At 37.3% G+C, this 18,736-nt stretch overlaps 1 protein-coding gene across 2 annotated transcripts; it reads right to left on the bottom strand.

Annotated features, from left to right (window-relative positions):
- Positions 1-7: 7 nt before the first annotated feature.
- Positions 8-18,676, bottom strand: Chd1 (chromodomain-helicase-DNA-binding protein 1). 2 transcript variants are annotated; one of them, XM_071700868.1, is made up of 23 exons: positions 16,411-18,676; positions 13,568-13,680; positions 12,094-12,378; positions 10,687-10,875; positions 10,431-10,600; positions 10,190-10,353; positions 9,946-10,105; positions 9,515-9,827; positions 9,229-9,436; positions 8,864-9,144; positions 8,026-8,752; positions 7,686-7,931; positions 6,746-6,916; positions 6,387-6,510; positions 6,154-6,308; positions 5,718-6,079; positions 5,353-5,587; positions 4,955-5,074; positions 4,640-4,867; positions 4,169-4,498; positions 3,474-3,961; positions 2,870-2,983; positions 8-2,789 (listed from the first exon to the last, which is right to left on the bottom strand). In XM_071700868.1, exons 1-23 carry the CDS (start codon positions 16,414-16,416, stop codon positions 2,567-2,569), a joined length of 5,412 nt encoding a protein of 1,803 aa, XP_071556969.1. In that variant the 5' UTR covers positions 16,417-18,676; the 3' UTR covers positions 8-2,566. The 2 variants fall into 2 exon arrangements, with proteins under 2 accessions (XP_071556969.1, XP_071556970.1); XM_071700869.1 differs by having other exon boundaries at positions 3,480-3,961.
- Between the last annotated feature and the right edge of the window lie 60 nt (positions 18,677-18,736).

Below are 18,736 nucleotides of genomic sequence, written 5' to 3'. Positions count from 1 at the left end.
TCACCACTACCATGAAAAACTTTTCTGCAGATATATTTTCAGAAACGCAGAGCAATCTACAATAAAGATAGATAAAATACGTTGTTATGATCGCTTTACATATCTAATATATACGTACGATATTAAACTCTATTCCACTATGCCACTGTATTCCATTCTCCGAATTGGTATTTACAACTCGCATCCTTATCCCCTTTACTTCGTGCATTGTCGTACATTCCGCAATGCTCCTCTCATCGTTTCTCGCACAATCGGATGTTCGTAATAAATTATAAATAGCTCTTATTGCGCCTAAAACATCACTTCGCAAATGAAAATCTCTAACGAGCAGACTCCTGTTGCCACGCGATCAATTCTGCCTCCGAACACAAGAAAATATGAATTACATTCGTTTCTTTCTTAGCTCGAAACTGTATCGTCACGAATATGTTATCTCACTTTCTCAATACTATTTACAGAAATGCACATGAAAATTGCAAGATCGGCTTCACGCGGCGGGCGCGTAAAATAATCTACAAAATAATTTATTTTATATACGTTCATAAGATACAGTGTGTTCAGCATGCAATGTCAATAGTTTCGGATCATACAAGATAATATACGTTCTACAAGTCGCTCGACCGTGTTTATTCATTTTCTATGAATATAAAACTTTATGAGAAGCTCTTCCTTATGAAAAAGAAACATTATCAGCTGTTCATTAATTATTAATTGGAGCAAACATGATTAATTATTTTTAGAGTCATTCTCTAAATTCTTAATCCTTTCAGTTGAAAAATATTAATAATTTACAAGAGATGTGTTCTTGATTATAGGTAATATATAAAATCCTTACATCAATGTTCCTTCTTTCTTTTGACTGAAACAAGATTGAGGTAGCAAATGCCTCCTCGTACTCTATGTTAAATAAGGAAAGTGTAACGCTGTATTAAGTGATTCAACAGTTCGATACGAACGGAGTATAACACTATCGATCTTACACTAATATTTACAAGTATGTCACATTGGTTTTGTATGTTCAGAATACAAAACTATGGTACCATAAAATAATGAACGCAAAAATAGTACTCTATTCTCTTTAAATCACAAACGCGTCAGAAGACTATTGAAAAAAGGTGCGATCCAAACTGTGTTTCCACTGTATTTTGATTTGCGTAACAGATTATGTTCGGTGCTCGCTGAATTAATGCGTTAATTGTCCCGGCGACCGGTATTTCGCTAGCAAGTGCAATAGATCGACTCATCGTATGATTTCACCGTGCATACCGGATCGGACAATCTCAACTCCGTGAAATACGATGTTCCTTTAAAGTGTTTTAATTTTTTATATATAGAAAATTTATACATTAATGATTAGATTTGTACAATTTCACAGACATTGTGCTACAACGTAACACTATGTCCGTTTATGTCTACTGTAACGTCATCAGATTGGATTATGTTAGCATAAAGCCGGGCTAATACGTTACTCTCATCTGATTCTCAGATGAGAACGACGAAATCAGGTATCATCGCTCGAGACGATTATGTGCGCGAGCTATGTTTCTAAACTGAATATACATATATGTAATTAGTATCGAAAATGCAAAATATATGCGCGTAGCGCGGAAGCAGTTTACTTATTTTACATAACGAAAGATACGATAGAGGGAATGTGGCACAATCGACTCTATCGATGCTTGGGAGTAATTTAGAGCGTGGCCCATTTAGCATTACCTAGAACGCGTGACGCTCTAGAGCGCTAAGATCTTTGAAAACATCGATCAATTTGTGCAAACGCTGACAATGTTAGTAACACTAGCAGGAGCAGATACTATTTTGAATCGTCAACTGGACCGCATCCAAACTGTATAATAGAAAATACATACATTCGTGATTCCAATAATGTCGTCGTGAATTTTTCTCACAATTGCACGATAAAATCGAACTCAAATATGCGAAAAAGAATTAGTTTATTAATAAAAAAAATTGTAAAAAGTACAATCGTACTTTAGAGTTGTATTCTAGTATAATTTGGATGATTTTCATATATTGTAGATATGGATAACTCTTTTTACATAAAATGATTTTTACGTATAGCGATGAAAATTCAAGGAAATTATACCAGTTACAATTCCCATTGATACGTACTTAAAAAGAAGCGAATACACACTGTTTGCTCGTTCGTATCTTTCAACATTCCTCGACGAATTCCGATACATACGTTCCACTATATAAAAATTTCTCTTCTCGTTATGTGCTGAGGATATAATTTGATCTCCCTCGTTTATCTTTTCTTTTCACAATCTACACATCTGTAAAAGTTTCTAATAGGGAGTACCATGCACATCCTAAACACATCTCCGACATCATTATTATCCGAATATAATAAATATCGGAATAATTTTTTTATACATATAGATACAGATATAGTGCATGCTCACAGAAACATCGTGCAGCGTGCACTCAGTACTTCTCCCACGCAGAGACTTGAGAGAACCAGTGTCGTCGCAAACGCTCTCACTCGCAGCAAAATTATACACAAAACGGTTTCGATACCGTGTCACAACCGAGGAAGAAAGAAGCACTAGGAGTTGGCATTTGGTGGCGGTGGTCTTCTATCGTAATCCCGCCTGTAATCTTTGTTCGGCCGCCAATCGTTGGAGTAGCCATCTCCTGCATAACCACGACTTCTGAAATGACTCGAGGCCATATCCGTGGGAGGATAACCACCGCCACCACTACTACCACCATAGCCACTTTGTCCATATCCATAATTTGGTGGTCCCGACGAGTATCGATAATAATCACTGAAAAACCATCCATATTGAAACAAAATTCATGAAATAGATTATCGGCTAAATTTGTAAATAAGATCCCTATTATTTACCTTCTTTTATCGTTCATGTGCATACTACGATCTCGATCTCTATCTCTGTCTCTATGATAACCACTGGACATTCGACCATAAGGATCGAAGCGATCGCGTTTATGATCTCCGAATCTGTCAAAAGAAATTGCAACAGTTGAGAGAAGCGATAAAAAAAAAACAATTATAAATAGCGATAAAAACAAAGATTTCTATTCATGCTCAACCCTCCGTCTGTATACGTAAGTCTATGGCGTCAAAGCCAAAATGATATCTGCTCGTAACTGTAAAATTTTCAAGCCTGCCAGAAAATATTAAATAAACGATATTTATTAAAATGACTATAAAATCGTCAGCTACAATGTGTCAATGTAGACAGATGTTTCATGAATTTTTTCAGTTTTTTTTTAAATACAGGCAGGGAAAAATAGTGTCTAACGTGACAGACTTACGTATACACTTCGAGGGTGCAAAAAAAAAGTATACGGACAGAGGATTAATGATCTAAATAATTTTGCATTAGATGAATAAAATAAAATCCGAATTAAACTAAATATGAAAATATAAGTACTGGAAAATATATTTTTAACATCGAAATTTATATGGATGTAGAAAATGAGCTTACCCGTACCTGCCGTCTCTCATATCTCTTCCGTCTCTAGGTAACCAATGATCATCTTCCCTACTACCGCTGTAATGCCCCATATTATATCCATCTCTCCTCATTCTGTCATCTTTACTTATACTTAATCTGTCACTTCTGTCGTGCCCCCTATCTCTATCTCTGTCACGATCTCTATCCCTTTTCATATCTTTATGCTTCGACTCTTTTTGTTCTTTATGTCGGGACATATCTGCACTGTTAGTGGTACTCGATGTGGAATTTGGCGTTGACGTTATAGGCGTAATCGTAATAGCACCGATAGTAACTGCGGACGTGCTGCTGAGATTGCTGCTGACAGCGGAAATAGTTGAGAGGTGTTTCGTACTGCTATTCGAGTTCTCCTCGATATCGTCAATTTTACGTTTCGTTATTCTGCTGTCTTTATTACCGCTGTCTGCCTGTTGTTGCTTATCAAAATGTTTCTCGTGAGACGCCTTTTCATTGTGCTTCTGCAAATAAAACAGAAAATGATTACGATTTCTCATTTGATTATTGCTGCGGTCCATTTGATGCTACAAATGCTTCGAAACATTCCTCTTCTGCTTTCTTTCAATGAAGAAGGAAGGAAGAAGAACGCTTCAAAGCATTTGTAGCGTCAAGTGGACCGCAGCCTATATTTTCTATATAAAAAATAAGAAGTTCAACGCGCGCAGTACCTTTGCAGTACTAGAAGCATCCTCTTTTTTATCAGGGCTGGATGTGGAACCGCCGTTGCTGTCGCCACCTTGTTTCACCAGGTTCTTATACATCTTGTAAAGCTTTTTCGCTTTAAAGTTTGTGAACTTGGAAGCAAAGTACCAGAGATTGCCTTTCCATTCGTTGGCTTGTTCAGGAGATTTATATTCTGCCAGACACGTGGTGATATGATTCCCGATTTGGAAAAGACATCGACGAGCGCGAGCGACTCGCTCTTCCTGACTCAGAGACATATCTGGTGTGTCTAAAGCCTTTAATGCCTTCTTTACTGGCCTCATCTTCTCTTTGCACTGCATGATAAAGTAGTATATTAAAAAATAGTATATTAACAATTCTTCCCTCAATTTTTACATATTATACACATATTACATATTTGTTTTAAAAGTCGTCATAAGAAAAATATACAAATCCGTTAAAAGAATGATATTAACCTCATCGAATATTGGTGGGTCCAATTCGCCGATTACATCGACAGCTCTCGGTTCGTTATTCGCAGTAAAATGCATGGGACCTGCGGCTTGCTTATTCTTTTTCGCTTTCTTGTTATCTTTTTTCTCCTTTTTGGCCTTCTTCTCTTTTTTCTTTTCGTCAGACAAATCATCGACTTCTTCCTTAATATCTTTCTTTGCAACGTTCTCTTCTTCTTTTTTAACCGCAGACTATAAATAATTATAAATACATATAGACGTATAATTCATATAAATTCACAAAATATACAAGGCTAGTCTCTTGTTTTTAAAACCTACTTTATCAATTCTGGATTTTGATTTCTTATTTTCGTCACCAGAGCTGTCGTTATCTTCTACAATCTCTTTGGTGATTGCCGTTTTCGTTTCCTTAGTTTTCCTCGGCTTTCTCATTCGCGTCTGAAACAATTAAGCAACTTATAGATGCAAACCTTTAAAAAACCTTAAAAAAAGTATAATTTATATTAGACATATTAATATCACAATTCACATATTCCATAACTCTTTCGTACATCACGTTTGCTTGTCAAAGTATAAGGAAGGATGAAAGGATGGGAAGGGTTGGGATATTACCTTGTATTCGGTCTCTAATTGGAGAAGAAAGACATAATCCTGTAGAAGTAAAAGAGATCAATGAAGACATGTCTATTGACATGTCAAATGTCAAATGACCTTACCACTCCTAATTTAAGATCAATCTGCTTCTTCAAAATCTTCAACAGATATTCCGCACGTGCATTCACGCGTTTGAGTTGTACTTTATTGTCTTTAGGAAAGATCTTATCCCCAAGTTTCAAACTGGCATCTGTTTTTATCGCTTCCCATGAACCCATGCCGTGCTGATATATACCCTTTAATAGTCTAGTATCATCCTCGATAGTCCATTCGCATTCGAAATTGGCTGGTTTTAATCTGTAGTAAAAATATTTTTAATTTTTCGTACTTAATTTTAAATAAAATCCATTAACTTTAATAATTTTTTTCGCTATTTTAATTTCTAATTAATTATAGATTTTAATTAATAACAATTATTTAAACTCACTTAATATCGAGATGCCAATTAGCACGTTGCTCAGGATCGGATGGTAAAGCTTGTTCCAGAGGCTCGAGTTCTTTAATCGCGGCTGAGAAAGACTTTGCGTTCACCATTACACCACCCATCTTAAAAGTAGGTCCCCGTCTTCTCTTACGACCTTTCTCCTTGCTATCTTCCTCGCTACCTTTATTCTCTTTTGCGGTATTCTCAAATTCTGCTAAACAAGCGTCGCATCTAGACATCAATTGTTCGCCCAAGAAGCGCAATTCCGACATCGGTTTCTCTTGTAAGTCAGCATCAGTCGCGATATCATCTAATCGTTTCAAAGGCGCCGGGAACTTTTTATAACTCTTGATGAATCGTCGTACCTATAAAAAAGAACATTATTGTTGTGTAAAAAATGTGCAAAAAAATCAACCATTTCTAATCAAATGTTAAATACCTCAACATCAGTAAAGCTCTTGATATTCTCGCGTGGCAAAACTCTTGGTCTACCTCTCTTCTTGGGTCTGTCATCGTCACTTCCTTCTGCCTCGCTACCAGATTCCTCGCCATCCTCGCTATCATCTTGTACTTTTTTTCGCTTTCTGCCTCTTCCTATAAACAAATATATAAGTAGCATTTATGCGTTTGTTCATATATTTTACATTCAAATGCAAGTATTTCTAAAAATACCTTCGGTTTGATTGAGTTGCTGAAGAGTTTTCCGACTTCTTGGTGGTAAGTAAAGATCCTCCATTTCCTTTGATTTTTCTTCCTCTTCCACTTTTCTTCGGAAATTCTCCGGAATGATTTCCGCCTAAAACACGTAAAAGAACGATAAATAAATAATAATTTTATATATATAACAAATTTTCTAAATTTCTGAATTTATTTATGAATAAATTAAGAAAGTCTATATATATCTATATATATAGAATAAAATTTTATATATATAGAAAATTTTTTTAATTGCAAAAAGAATAATATGCTTATTCAGAGATATACAAGAATATACTTTCTTAATTTATTCAGAAATAAATTAAGATACTTACCCAATCTTTACTTTCATCATCGTTATCATTTGGCTGATTAATCGGTTCCAAATCCTCTTCAAATGCTGTTTTAAAACTGGCGACTTTAAAGGCAGACAACAATTCATCGCCAACTGTTGTTGGTCCTTCGTCTCTCGTTTCAGCTCTTCTTAAGATCTCATCGACATCACACTATTACAGAAATAAACATAATTAAATTAATATATTTATTACAGAACATTTGTTACATAAAGGAATATTAAGGGGATCCTGCAGCCGTATAATTTACCGACATTATCGTTTTTAGATGGATCTTTTAATTGGCTTTATAGAATTGCAAAAATCTTTTACAGAATTAAAGTCCGCGCAAAAATCTAAGGTAACAAACGCGATTCTATATCAAAAACACCAAAAAATTAAAAATATTACTTATTGGGGCACATACAGCTGTCACCTGACGACAAGATTTGCTTAAAACAAAAATTCTGCAGTTTATACATACCATCCTCCCTTGGGAAAACATGTAGGAATAATATCGTGTAAGTAGAAGATTCAATGCGTACAAAAAAAGATCCATCGAAAGTTTATTTTAGTAATGCAAATACGGATGCAGAATGACAAGAAGAGCAGCAACAATAGTTGCCGGATCTTGCGAGAGATGGCGAGCAATCGAACAAGGACAGATGTCATTTCGTTAGACAAAGACAGATATAGGGAAAACAAAATTAGAAAAGTTGACATTATCGACATCGAGGAAGTTCGCCTGTCACTGCAGGATTCCCTTAATTATTAAAATAATAAGTTATTGTATAAGGATTCTAAATACACCAAACTGATGTTATGTCCGAATAAATGTGTTCAAAATTAATAAGGCGTTAAATATTGATAGGATTTCATATTTCCAATTAAAATATTCTGCGCTAAACATTCTAACAAAAGTGTGAGATGCCAATAAACTTACAGCTGGTTCCTCATCTCCGTCTTCCTCGTCTTTAAACAGATCCTCGGCGCCAAATTTTAAAATAGCAGTCAAATCTTCTTTGTTAAACGGATTACTGTTGGTCCCTGCGTTCTTTTTATCTAATACTGTCCTCCCGGTTGTATCCATTCGCTGTATCACTAAATGGTCCAAGACCATTTTCTGTTTCGCACGCTCAACAATTTCTTCTTCGACTGACTTTTTAGTAACCAATCGATAAATGTTTACCTATATAAACATGATGTAAATTTGATTACAAGAGATTGAAGTTGTATGAAAATTCATACAAGCGAGCATCGACTCGAAACAATCGCTGGCGTACCTTATTCTTTTGTCCTATTCGGTGCGCTCTGGCCTGGGCTTGCAAATCATTTTGCGGATTCCAGTCAGAATCAAAAATTATCACAGTGTCCGCAGTGGCAAGATTAATACCGAGACCACCGGCTCGCGTCGACAATAAAAAACAAAAATCCTGCGATCCCTCAGCATTGAAATGGTCCAATGCCTGCTTTCGTAGTTCCCCCTTTATACTTCCGTCTAATCTTTGAAACGTAAAATGTCTCCTTTGCAGATATTCACCGAGAATATCTAACATCTTAACCATTTGACTGAATATTAGTACTCTGTGTCCTGTGTCGCGCAGTCTCACTAGTAATTTATCCAAGAGCACTAATTTACCAGAACCACGAATTAATTGTTGCAAGTAATCTTCGTTAGTCTTTTCCCTTTCGCCTTCGATCGGTTTCGTGAGAAAGGCGTGATTGCAGCACTTTTTCAATTCGATGACGATGTTCAAGAATGTCGTAGTAGAACCTTTCACGCCTTTTCGCAACGCTTCATAATTTTTAGTTAATATCCACTTGTAATATTGTTTTTGCAAGGACGACATTTCTACTCGTAAGATCTGCTCGACTTTAGCAGGTAAAGATTTTTCGACATCTTTCTTAACTCGACGTAGAATAAATGGTTCCAATTGCTTGTGCAGCTTGGAATATCCCTTCGTTGCGGCGTTGTCATGTTGCTTCTCGAATTCTTCCCAAGAGGTAAACCTACATTTAAACATTATAATAAATGTAAATATAAAAAATAGAATAAACTTATACTTTCATAAATATGTGCTGTATATATATCTAAAGAAATTTAGAAAGATAGGAACTAACTTTGTAGGCATAATGAAATGCAATAAGGCCCACAGCTCTTTCAAGCTGTTCTGTAACGGAGTACCAGTAATCAATAAACGATGATTGGTATGAAATTCGGTAAGTGCTTTGTATAATAGGGAATCGTCATTCTTCAATCGATGAGCTTCGTCCACTAGCAATACCGCCCAATTTAAGGCACCCAATAATGCTTTGTCTTTAAGTACTATCTCATACGTCGTAAGTATGACGTTGAACTTTAGTCTCTTCGAACCTCGGTAGCACCATTCGTATTCCCTAATCTGAAAAGAATTTATATTATTTAGAGAATCTCTGAGTGTGTCAAATATTGCGAAACAATAAATAATAAACAATAATATACTTACAATATTACGAGAATTGACATCGCCCAAGTAAGTAACGAAATTTAGGTCAGGTGCCCACTGAGACATCTCTCTTTGCCAGGAAGTCATTGTCGACAGAGGAACTACTAGTAAAAATGGCCCATGAAGTTGTTGCGTGTGAAATAAGTAATAAAGGAAGCATATTGTTTGGATTGTTTTGCCGAGACCCATTTCATCGGCTAATATAACACTGCAGAAAAAAAGTAGATAATTAAAAGATTAAATAAATATAATAATTTCAAGCGTCGTTATTAGAAAATCTGCGCACCTATTTTCCTTGCACCAAGAATGTATCATCCAATTAAGTCCATCCATTTGATAATCTCTCAATACTAAATCTCTTTCTTTGCCCATGTAAGCAGGTTGTTCATTCAACGGATAAAACTTGGGTCTAGATTTGAGGACTTTGCAATGTTTGCTCGGTGTTCTTTTGGAATCTTCTCTGTCGCGAAATTCTTTTATCTTCTCTGGCCATTTTTTCACTATTAAAGTTCCATCTTCCCATGTGGCCTCGGCGTACGACAAATTGTCCCATTTACAAAAATAATCGGGATGTTCAGAGTCTGGTTTCTTGTAGTCAGCTGACAAAAAAATTATACGATGATTCATCATCATGACAATTTATATTTATAATAGAGAGAGAGAAGAGCATTTTCAATATTATTTAAAATATCATTGCCAGAATAAAGATTTTCATACCAATAATCCTCTCAACATTGTTGTAACTTTTTAGAAGATCTTGTTTAAGTTCCAATTGACACTCTAAATAATCCAACTCTTCTGGCTCAGCATATTCTCTCATCTGCCTGATTCTGCGTTCACGTTTAATAAAATTGTCTAACTTCTTCAATCCTTTTACCTAACAAACACAAGATTATGAATATTTCCTGACATCACAGCTGAGAGTTAACAAAGACTAGAAAATATATTAATAATGCTATACTTTTTGTGCTTTTAAAGATTCCTCCGATTCCCACGTATTATGTATGTGAGACCAGCCTTTCCATTTGATCAAATATTGTACTTCAGTTTCCACGTTACTCAGATCCTTTGGATTGGGATCACCATTTTCTTCGACGGCATAGATTGTCGTCACGTTACCCGTAACTGCACGTAATTATATATTTTGTAAATAATATCTCGATTAACAGCATTACAGTGCTAAGCGCATAAAACAAACTAACCTCCTTTCTTGCCCATCCTCTGTCCCAAAATTTGTTCAATAGTTTCCGCATTGTCAGGCTCTGTTGACGCAGCGTTCGATTCGTCAACTTCAACCAAATCCTCGCTATCGGTACCTTCTTCACTTTCCTCTTTATAACTAACTGCCGTGCCTGTCCGTCTACTAACTTGCCTGATGATTAAGTTTAATATATCGATTATTGGAATCTGGTTTTCATACCTTTCTCTTTCTTTTAGTCAATTTTTCTCAATACCTACCTTCTATTGTCATCACTGTCGAAGGAAGAATTTTCAGAAGATTCAGAGATATGCTTCTTTCGCACTCTGGCTTTCTCTTTCGCTTTTTGCGCAGCGCGCCTGTTCAAGGATTTGCTAGGTGGGGGTCTACGATTCTCAGTTTCATCAGATTCTGAATCTGAACTCTCTGAATTCCATGAATTATGTGAACTAAAACAGTAAGTTGTATGTATAGGACCGTGTATGCGTTATACCTAACAGATTCGCGTTTATAATTGTCTACTGAATTTCATTTAACTCAATAAAACATGTTGCTAGTTTATTTTTAATATTTCAAAAAATTTATTGTTTTTGTATAGAATATTCTGAATGTTAACAATATGTATGAAATACACGTAAAGAGAATATTACTATGAAATCAATTTATAAAAATGTGATAATCGTAAAAAAATCAAATAAAAAAAATAAGACGTTATTTTTTAAATATTCATATATAACTTTATATAATAACAGTTAGAGGGAAATGTCGCATAAGTATCAATTCATATGTCATATGCTTCACAACACATAAAAAACTTGTCTGTTAAGTTTTTAATAAATTCGAGGTATAAATTATAAATAACATGGAATGTAAAAACGCATTGTGATGTAAACTGGAAAATATAATAAGCGGTTATGTGCAAAATCAAAGTGAAATCCGATTAGTGCAAACAGATGTAAAACGTAAACATTTGTAAATATTTATGCAGTCAAAAGTACATGTATGCACAAGTGTAGCATATCTTATAATAATGTGGATAACGAAATGCTTATATTCATTAAATGTGAAAACAAATCGTTTTTGTGGCGATTGGCGTTAAAAATAGGTGTCATGTACGTCGCAATAAATTCAGTGACTCACGCATTTGTAATATATCAGATAACTACATCAAAATTAGGCAACGTTATTCAACGACCAACATTGATAAGATACCGTTATATTATTTTCTAAATTTAAATACAAATATGCTGATAATAATGCAAGTGGAAATGAGCAAAAATGTAAAATGTAATATCTATCAATTCATTATTCGTGCTCTGTGGTATACAATGTATACATAAACGGAAGCACTCGTAGAAAGACTAACGTAGCGACTAATACGGTTGCCACACAGAAGTGATGTATTGTTACACAATATCTCGTGTAATACGAATGATAAGATCAAAGTTTATAATGTACGGGCTAACTATGTATATATGAACTATTCTACGTCAGCTACTAACAATTACGAGCTTATTTCATCTCTCAATTAGCATATTATCCGTACACAAATTATCTTGCGATCTCGCGACTGCGATAAGCCGTTCAGCTGAGTTACATCGATCGTTACCGCCGGTTACCGCCGAGTCAACATATCCTCCACTCCCCCGACGATTTGTCGCACTTACCCTTTCTTCTTAAATTTTTTGCGACCATCACTGTCGCTCTCGCGATTCGTCGCGAGCCTGTCAGGTTCCTTCCTGGAACGCCCGGACCTCCTGATGCCGTATATGTCAGGATTCTCGTCCCACTCGCGACTAGACTCATGTTTAACTCTAAGCTTTGCTTCGGTGCTGTGATTCGAGCCTTTGCTCTGGAAGCTATCGCTTTGTGCAGCAGGTGCATCCGACTTCTCCGACTTGTCAGAGTCGGAGCCTGATCCGGAACCGGAACCGCTCGAGGAGCTAGAGTCGCTGCGTTAAGCAGCCAGGCAATATTTTATTTCACTAATTATATATACATGGACACAGGATCTCGAAATACATACTTGATGAGAATCATTAACGATAACGTAGTCGTGGGAATAATTTACTGGATATAAAATTGTTAATTGAAATATAAATTATATATAGAAATGTACAATTGTTATTCAACGTTCAATATCTTACTTGTTTTATTTAATCAATCCCTCGAGGAGGCATTTTTAAATAAAAATTTCAAGTGATTTAATCCGTAATACAAGATACATATAAATTGTGTAATAAAGCATAAAAATAAAAATATTATATCATAATAATTATGATATAACATACTCATGTATTATAGAATTTTAATCACACTAATTAGAAAATGCGTATGTAACGCTAATAAATGTACAAATATAAAAAATTAATATAAAAATGGACTATGCATTGTACATGAATACTGGAAATGTATCAAGCTTCTCAAAATATTTCAACATGTTAAAAATGCGAACGTCCTCCTATAATTTTATAATTCTGTATCGAGATTCATATTTGATACGTTGATTACTCGAAAGTATATTGACTAACGCTACAGATTAATACTAGCAGTTTATCTAGCATTGCACTGGTTTTTGAAGAAAACGTTTTAACATAAACGTAATGTATAAAAAGAGAGTTGTGTGCTCACAAAAACCCAAAGTAGGGCATACATAAAGTTAGAAAAATTGTTAAGACATTGTTAGTGCTATATGAAGCTGTAGCAATACACAGTAGCCCATTTGTGAGTGGCACCAATTGTGACAAACCCTTACACATCAGAGAACCTGATACACACTTGTATTCAGTTCAATTTGTCTTGCATTAATAACAATGTCGCACGCTACAAGTGCATTCTATAAAAGATTAAACTAGATTACCTCAAAGATATATAAATAATTAATTAATCTAATCAACATGGTGGAATTTAAAAGAGGAAAAATTACATTCTCAAAAAAATCAATAAAATTGAGCACTTTGATCGGCAATCCTCTAAAGTTCTTATTCCCAAAATATGAAACTTGCCTAAAGCTAAGAAATTCTCAAATTCACGTTGAATGTCTTTTTCACGAGAGGAAAGTAAAATCTTACTGTAATGCAAGTTCGTGTATCAGATCTCATGATTTTCAGGGAGATGGGCCAAATCCTTGTCGATACCCACCTTTCGGATCCCGATCCTGAGCCGCTGTTGCTGCCGGAAGAGGAGCTATCGCTCTTGCTCTCGTTCTCAGAATCCGACCCGGATTCCTTACCGGATTCAGATTCTAACGTTTTCTGGAAGTCAATATCGACGACATGTAATTCCGATTTTATCTTTATGCAAGATATCGCTCGTCGCTTGGAACGTGTTGTTTGGAATAGTTCGCTTTAGTCCCCAGTTAACGCTTATCGCAGAGAAACGCCCTAACATTATTATTCTCATTTCGAGATTTTTTACTTCTATTCTAAATGGATGGTAGAATTATGGTAACGAGCAAGCAAGGTAATTCGCAGTCGAAGGGAGCGGTGGAACTTTTTTTTACGCATCTTTTTATTTCCTTCAATCAGCCCGCAATACAGAAATATCGTTATTTAATCAGCACGAATTCGTCCTCCATTTTGACCGTCGTCCGCCATTTTGTCTTCTTAGAAGAGGAAAACAGTAATCTAAGAAATCTTATTAAATTATTGCCGTTGCCTCATACTTATACGATTACTTTGATCTAAATAAAAACCAACGAAGACTAAAAAAGAAAATGACACGTTTAATATATCCCTTATATTAAATTCCGTGAGAATTCTTTGGATCTAGCAGCGAGATCCCTCGTTTGACCACGTTTGAATACCTTAAAGCAAGATTAAACGCAGGAATCTCTTCTAAATTGGCACGTTTGCATCATTCTATCGCATACTGCAGTCGCTTACAATCATATTCGCATGAGAGGAATCTGTTTGGAGATGTCCAACAAAGGTTTAGGCACTGAATAATAGAGATCATTCAAAAACAGGTTATAGTTTTATTAAATACTTCAACAATTACATATCTCAGCTGTCAGTGCTCGATTAAGATATGTAAATGTATACAGAAATTATATGTGTACCTAATAATATGGTTAATCATATTATTTAATTTGTAGTATATCAGATATACTATATGTCAGACATTAATTAATTAATTTATATTAGATATTTTATTAATCTTCAAACGGATTGAAAGAAGTTGAGATATTTATTAGTAATGTTCTAATTATGCTTATCTCTCTTGATATTTGATAGTTTCATACATTAGCAAATCTGTATCAGTGAATGTAATAATGATCATAATTAAGATTCTTGCCACAAGTATATTGATAGAAAAATATTGAAGTTATGAGAGCGAAGTAAAATTTTCTCTTGTACAATCAATGCAGATTTTTGTTTGCATACCTATATTAACTGAGCGTAGGTCCCTTGCTCTCTTTCTGTAACAAACATTATTAACACATGCTACAGTTTCATCCAAGGCATCAGACAGCATACCAGACAGTGATGTATGATTAAATATTTAAATAACCTGTATTGCAAACTGTATAACACTGCTGACACTATAAACCACTATTAAAAATGTATGAGTATAAAACGGACCTTTACATATTATACATATATTTTCTAACAATGTTTTGTACATTATAATAAAAGAATGTATGACTTGATAGAAGAATTTGAGCTCAAATATTGTTAAAGAAATAAATTAGTTTTTATTTATTCATAAATTCATGGAGCAATATCCAGTCTTATTTGTGCATTATGATAATTCAAAGATACATGTTAATTAAAAGAAATGATGTGTGACCAGTGATGGATACATGAGCACAGAAGAAATCATTAAACTTGTCTATAGTTATACAGATATTTATATACCATTGTTGTAAAATCCACAATTATTTAAGTATTCTACACACATGTATAACGGTGAAATGTCCAAGAACTATATCACTTAAAATTTTTGCACGAATTTGCCAGATGCATCTTAACTAACCCCATTACTATTTCAAAAGTTACCATTACAAATGTTCACCAACAAATGGATGATTACCAAGCATGTAATTGCTTTTAATGTTATTCTCGTGATGTATCGAGATAAATTTATTGTCAAATTGAATAAAATCTATCACAATGCGATGCAGTTTTACTCAAGTATGTTTTGTGATGGTGATTCTCACCCTCATAAAATTGATGCAAAAGAAATCTGTGTTGAACAAGATTCCAAATGGTATAAATGGCATTCTACAGTATAGACAAATGTCACGAAGCTCCTTGATAGATCCAATTATGTCCATCACATGCCAAAATTATGAATTTCCTACAAAAATATTTGCAAACAACTTTCAAAGGTTGAAAATGCAGAATATATCTGGCGTTATCCCGATGGAAACGCATCAAAATCACGGGTATTTGCCGTGAGAATTGCGTCACACGTTCCTGATCACCAGGCAGAACTGTGCGCGACAATATTTAAGCTCAATTTGCGAAAATGGGTACATTTTCGATTTGCGAATAAGTATGACGCCAGGCCGAGGAAAAGTGCGAGGGATCGTTTGCGACGAAAATCAGGGTGGTACAACGATGTTTTCTGTGAAAAATATCAGATTGACGCGATGTAAACAAACCTTATAGGTTATTAAGGGGCTGGGAGAGTGTGTAAAGTAGCGAAAATTCGTGGCGAGGGTGGCACGAGTTCCTGAGCCCGGACGGTCCGTGAGACCCCGCCCTACGCGTAGGAAGCCCTCGCGGGCCGGCATCGGGGCTTTTTTCGCGTTTTCGCCAGGTTCTCGTCGAACATCGGTACGCGGAAACGCGTGTGGCTTACGCGATTTTGCCCTATTCCAAACAACACCGTGGCCGCGACGAGCGACTCGCGTGCGCGCATAAAATCACGTCGAACGCATCCGCGGATCGTTGACGAGGGTAATCGCCGCTCGGATCCGCGTGCACGGGGCCGAAATCCCGCTCGGATCCCGGGGGTGTCTGGTAACTGGCACTCACCTGCATGGCTCCCGTCTACGCGTCGCACCGACGACCCACCGACGTTATCACCGACGCGCACCACGCGAACTCGCCCCTGTCCCCAATCGTAACACTGTCACGCGTACACGTGCCCGCAGATCAGACCGCGTTTCGCGCCGCGGGCCTCGACATCGTCAGAAACTATTAAGAGTATCGTGCGCTATATGGTCACGGGTACGTGAGGTAGACCGCCATTTTGTGATCCGGACTTGCTTCTTCGCCCTCCCCACTCCGCGGCTCTCACCCGTCCCGTCATGCAACGCGCGCGCCATCTCGCTGCCCTCTGCCCTCGCCCCTCTCCGCCAATCCGAAGCGCGAAGCCTCAGAGACGCGACGTCGGATTGGACGAGAGCCGAAGGAAGAAGAGAAACGAGAAGACGCGCGCATCGCACGATTAAAGCGGTGTACAGGGTATGTGCGTGCGTGTGCGTGCGTGCGCGCGCGCGCACACACCGGAAAAGCGTCTGTGAAATGAAACGGAAATTTCTCACGCAAATATCTCACGTAAGAAATTTACGTGAGATACTCGCGATGTAAAATGTCACGATAAGAGGCGAATCGAGATTCGGCGAAATTTGTCGCGCGATTTTTCTCGCGCGAATTTAAACGAATCCGGTCGTCTCGCGTAGGGTCGAACGAAACGGACGTCGGACGCGAGTCCGCAAAACGGAAATCGAACGTCGCTCGTCGCACGGCCATTTTAAGCAGCCAACGATTTTACCCAGAATGCGCGGCGTCATGACGCTTCCTTCGATCAACTCGCCGCCGAGTTTTACTTTACGCGATCGTCAGCAGCTGCTGGAAATATCACGGGCGGAAGTCCACGAAGATGCCACGTTCTCGCGGAAACCCTCTCGCGAGGGTTCTCGTACTTTCGAGGGCGTACTTTTCGAAACGGTCGCTTTAATTAAGCAAGGGGAAAATTATGTAACACGTAGAGGCGTAGACGTTTCGCGAGACATCATGGCGATTAACGACGAACCAATTTTGCCATATGCGCGAAAGGGAAATTTTACAAATTGTCCAAGGAGCTTAACTTGCTCCGCAATTAAAAAAAAATCTTTTACCGAGAAAATAAGGAAAATCCGATATCTGGAAGAGGGGAAAATCGCGTTAACGACCTCGCAACTCTCGCAAGCCGAATCGCGGGAGAACCATCCAACGAACTTTCGAGATTGACGTAGAAATGATACGGAAAGACCTGTTCTCTCGCGCGGTGTACTGCATCGCAATGTTTAATGCATACGTACCATACAACGATTTGTTCGAGGGCTCAGGAACTCGCGGCTTAATTCTAGCACAATTTCTCGTTAAAAGCAGGTAGAGGAGTCCACACTAACCGTCAGGCCGTCGGGCCAAATGGAACGGAATGGATCGGGCCTAGAGCGTCAAGTTGCCCGACGTCGTCAATGTCGCCATGTAAAGTACGCAAGTGAGAATGATGAGAAAGCGGCAACGGGCTGGCTTTCCGTCGGGCGTATCGGGCTCGGGCAGGATGGCCGTGTTGGGAACCGTCGGGAACAGACGGACGGGCGCCGTGCCGTCTCGGAGGGATTTCCTCGCGACCGCGTGTCGCGACGTCGCGAAAACGACGCCGACTGAGCGGCGCGCCACGCCCGTCCCGATGGAAAGCCAGCGCAACCGTTTCGCAGCCGATGCGACTGGTCGTATCATGATGAGAATGAAAGACGAAAAATATTACCTACACGTCCGTGGCAACGCCGCGCCGGAAAAGGACGAGGCGCCCGAGCTTCCGGTATATGTACGCTGTCGCAGCACTCGCAGCTCGATCGAGAGCTCGACGAGCGCCACCTGTCGAATTCGAGTTTAACGGCGGGTTCCTTCGAACGTGCTTTGCGGCGGAAAATGATGAATCGCTCTCAATCTCGTGTCGTTCGGCGAGCGTGCCGGCTTGAAAGATATATATAATTAGTTATGATTAGTTAGCAAAATTATTAGTAATATATAACAATAATATATATAACACATTATGATATACATGGTAATATTATTTACATTAATAACATTAGTGATATACCAAGTCCTGCAGAGAAAAAATTCTGTGTAAATTATATTTAACCGGATCGGTTTAATAAACGGACTAGGTAGTTTAATTTATTCTTTTCCTTTTCATATAATATGAAAAAGAAAGAAAAGTAGATATAGCAAAAAATAAGAAAATACAAAAATATAAATGTTAATTTCCTTCTATGTGTAAAATTTATTTCTATTTTATTTATTTTTAAGTAGGTACACCAGAAAACGAATGAAATGATTCAACTGACTTGATTACGTGTACAAAATT

Source organism: Temnothorax nylanderi, unplaced genomic scaffold (assembly GCF_030848795.1).
Source record: "Temnothorax nylanderi isolate EJ_2023f unplaced genomic scaffold, tnyl_v1.0 TNYL_tig0023_pilon, whole genome shotgun sequence".
Lineage (NCBI taxonomy): Eukaryota > Metazoa > Arthropoda > Insecta > Hymenoptera > Formicidae > Temnothorax > Temnothorax nylanderi.
Note: the sequence above shows the minus strand (reverse complement) of the source record. Positions and strands in the feature narration are given on the sequence as shown.

What these genes read in the sequence shown, in the direction of transcription:
- Chd1 (XM_071700868.1), bottom strand. An exon ending in ATGTCAATTCTCGTAATATT is followed by an intron (nt 9,145 to 9,228) that starts GTAAGTATATTA and finishes AATTCTTTTCAG; the next exon opens with ATTAGGGAATACGAATGGTG. An exon ending in GAATAGGACAAAAGAATAAG is followed by an intron (nt 7,932 to 8,025) that starts GTACGCCAGCGA and finishes ATGTTTATATAG; the next exon opens with GTAAACATTTATCGATTGGT.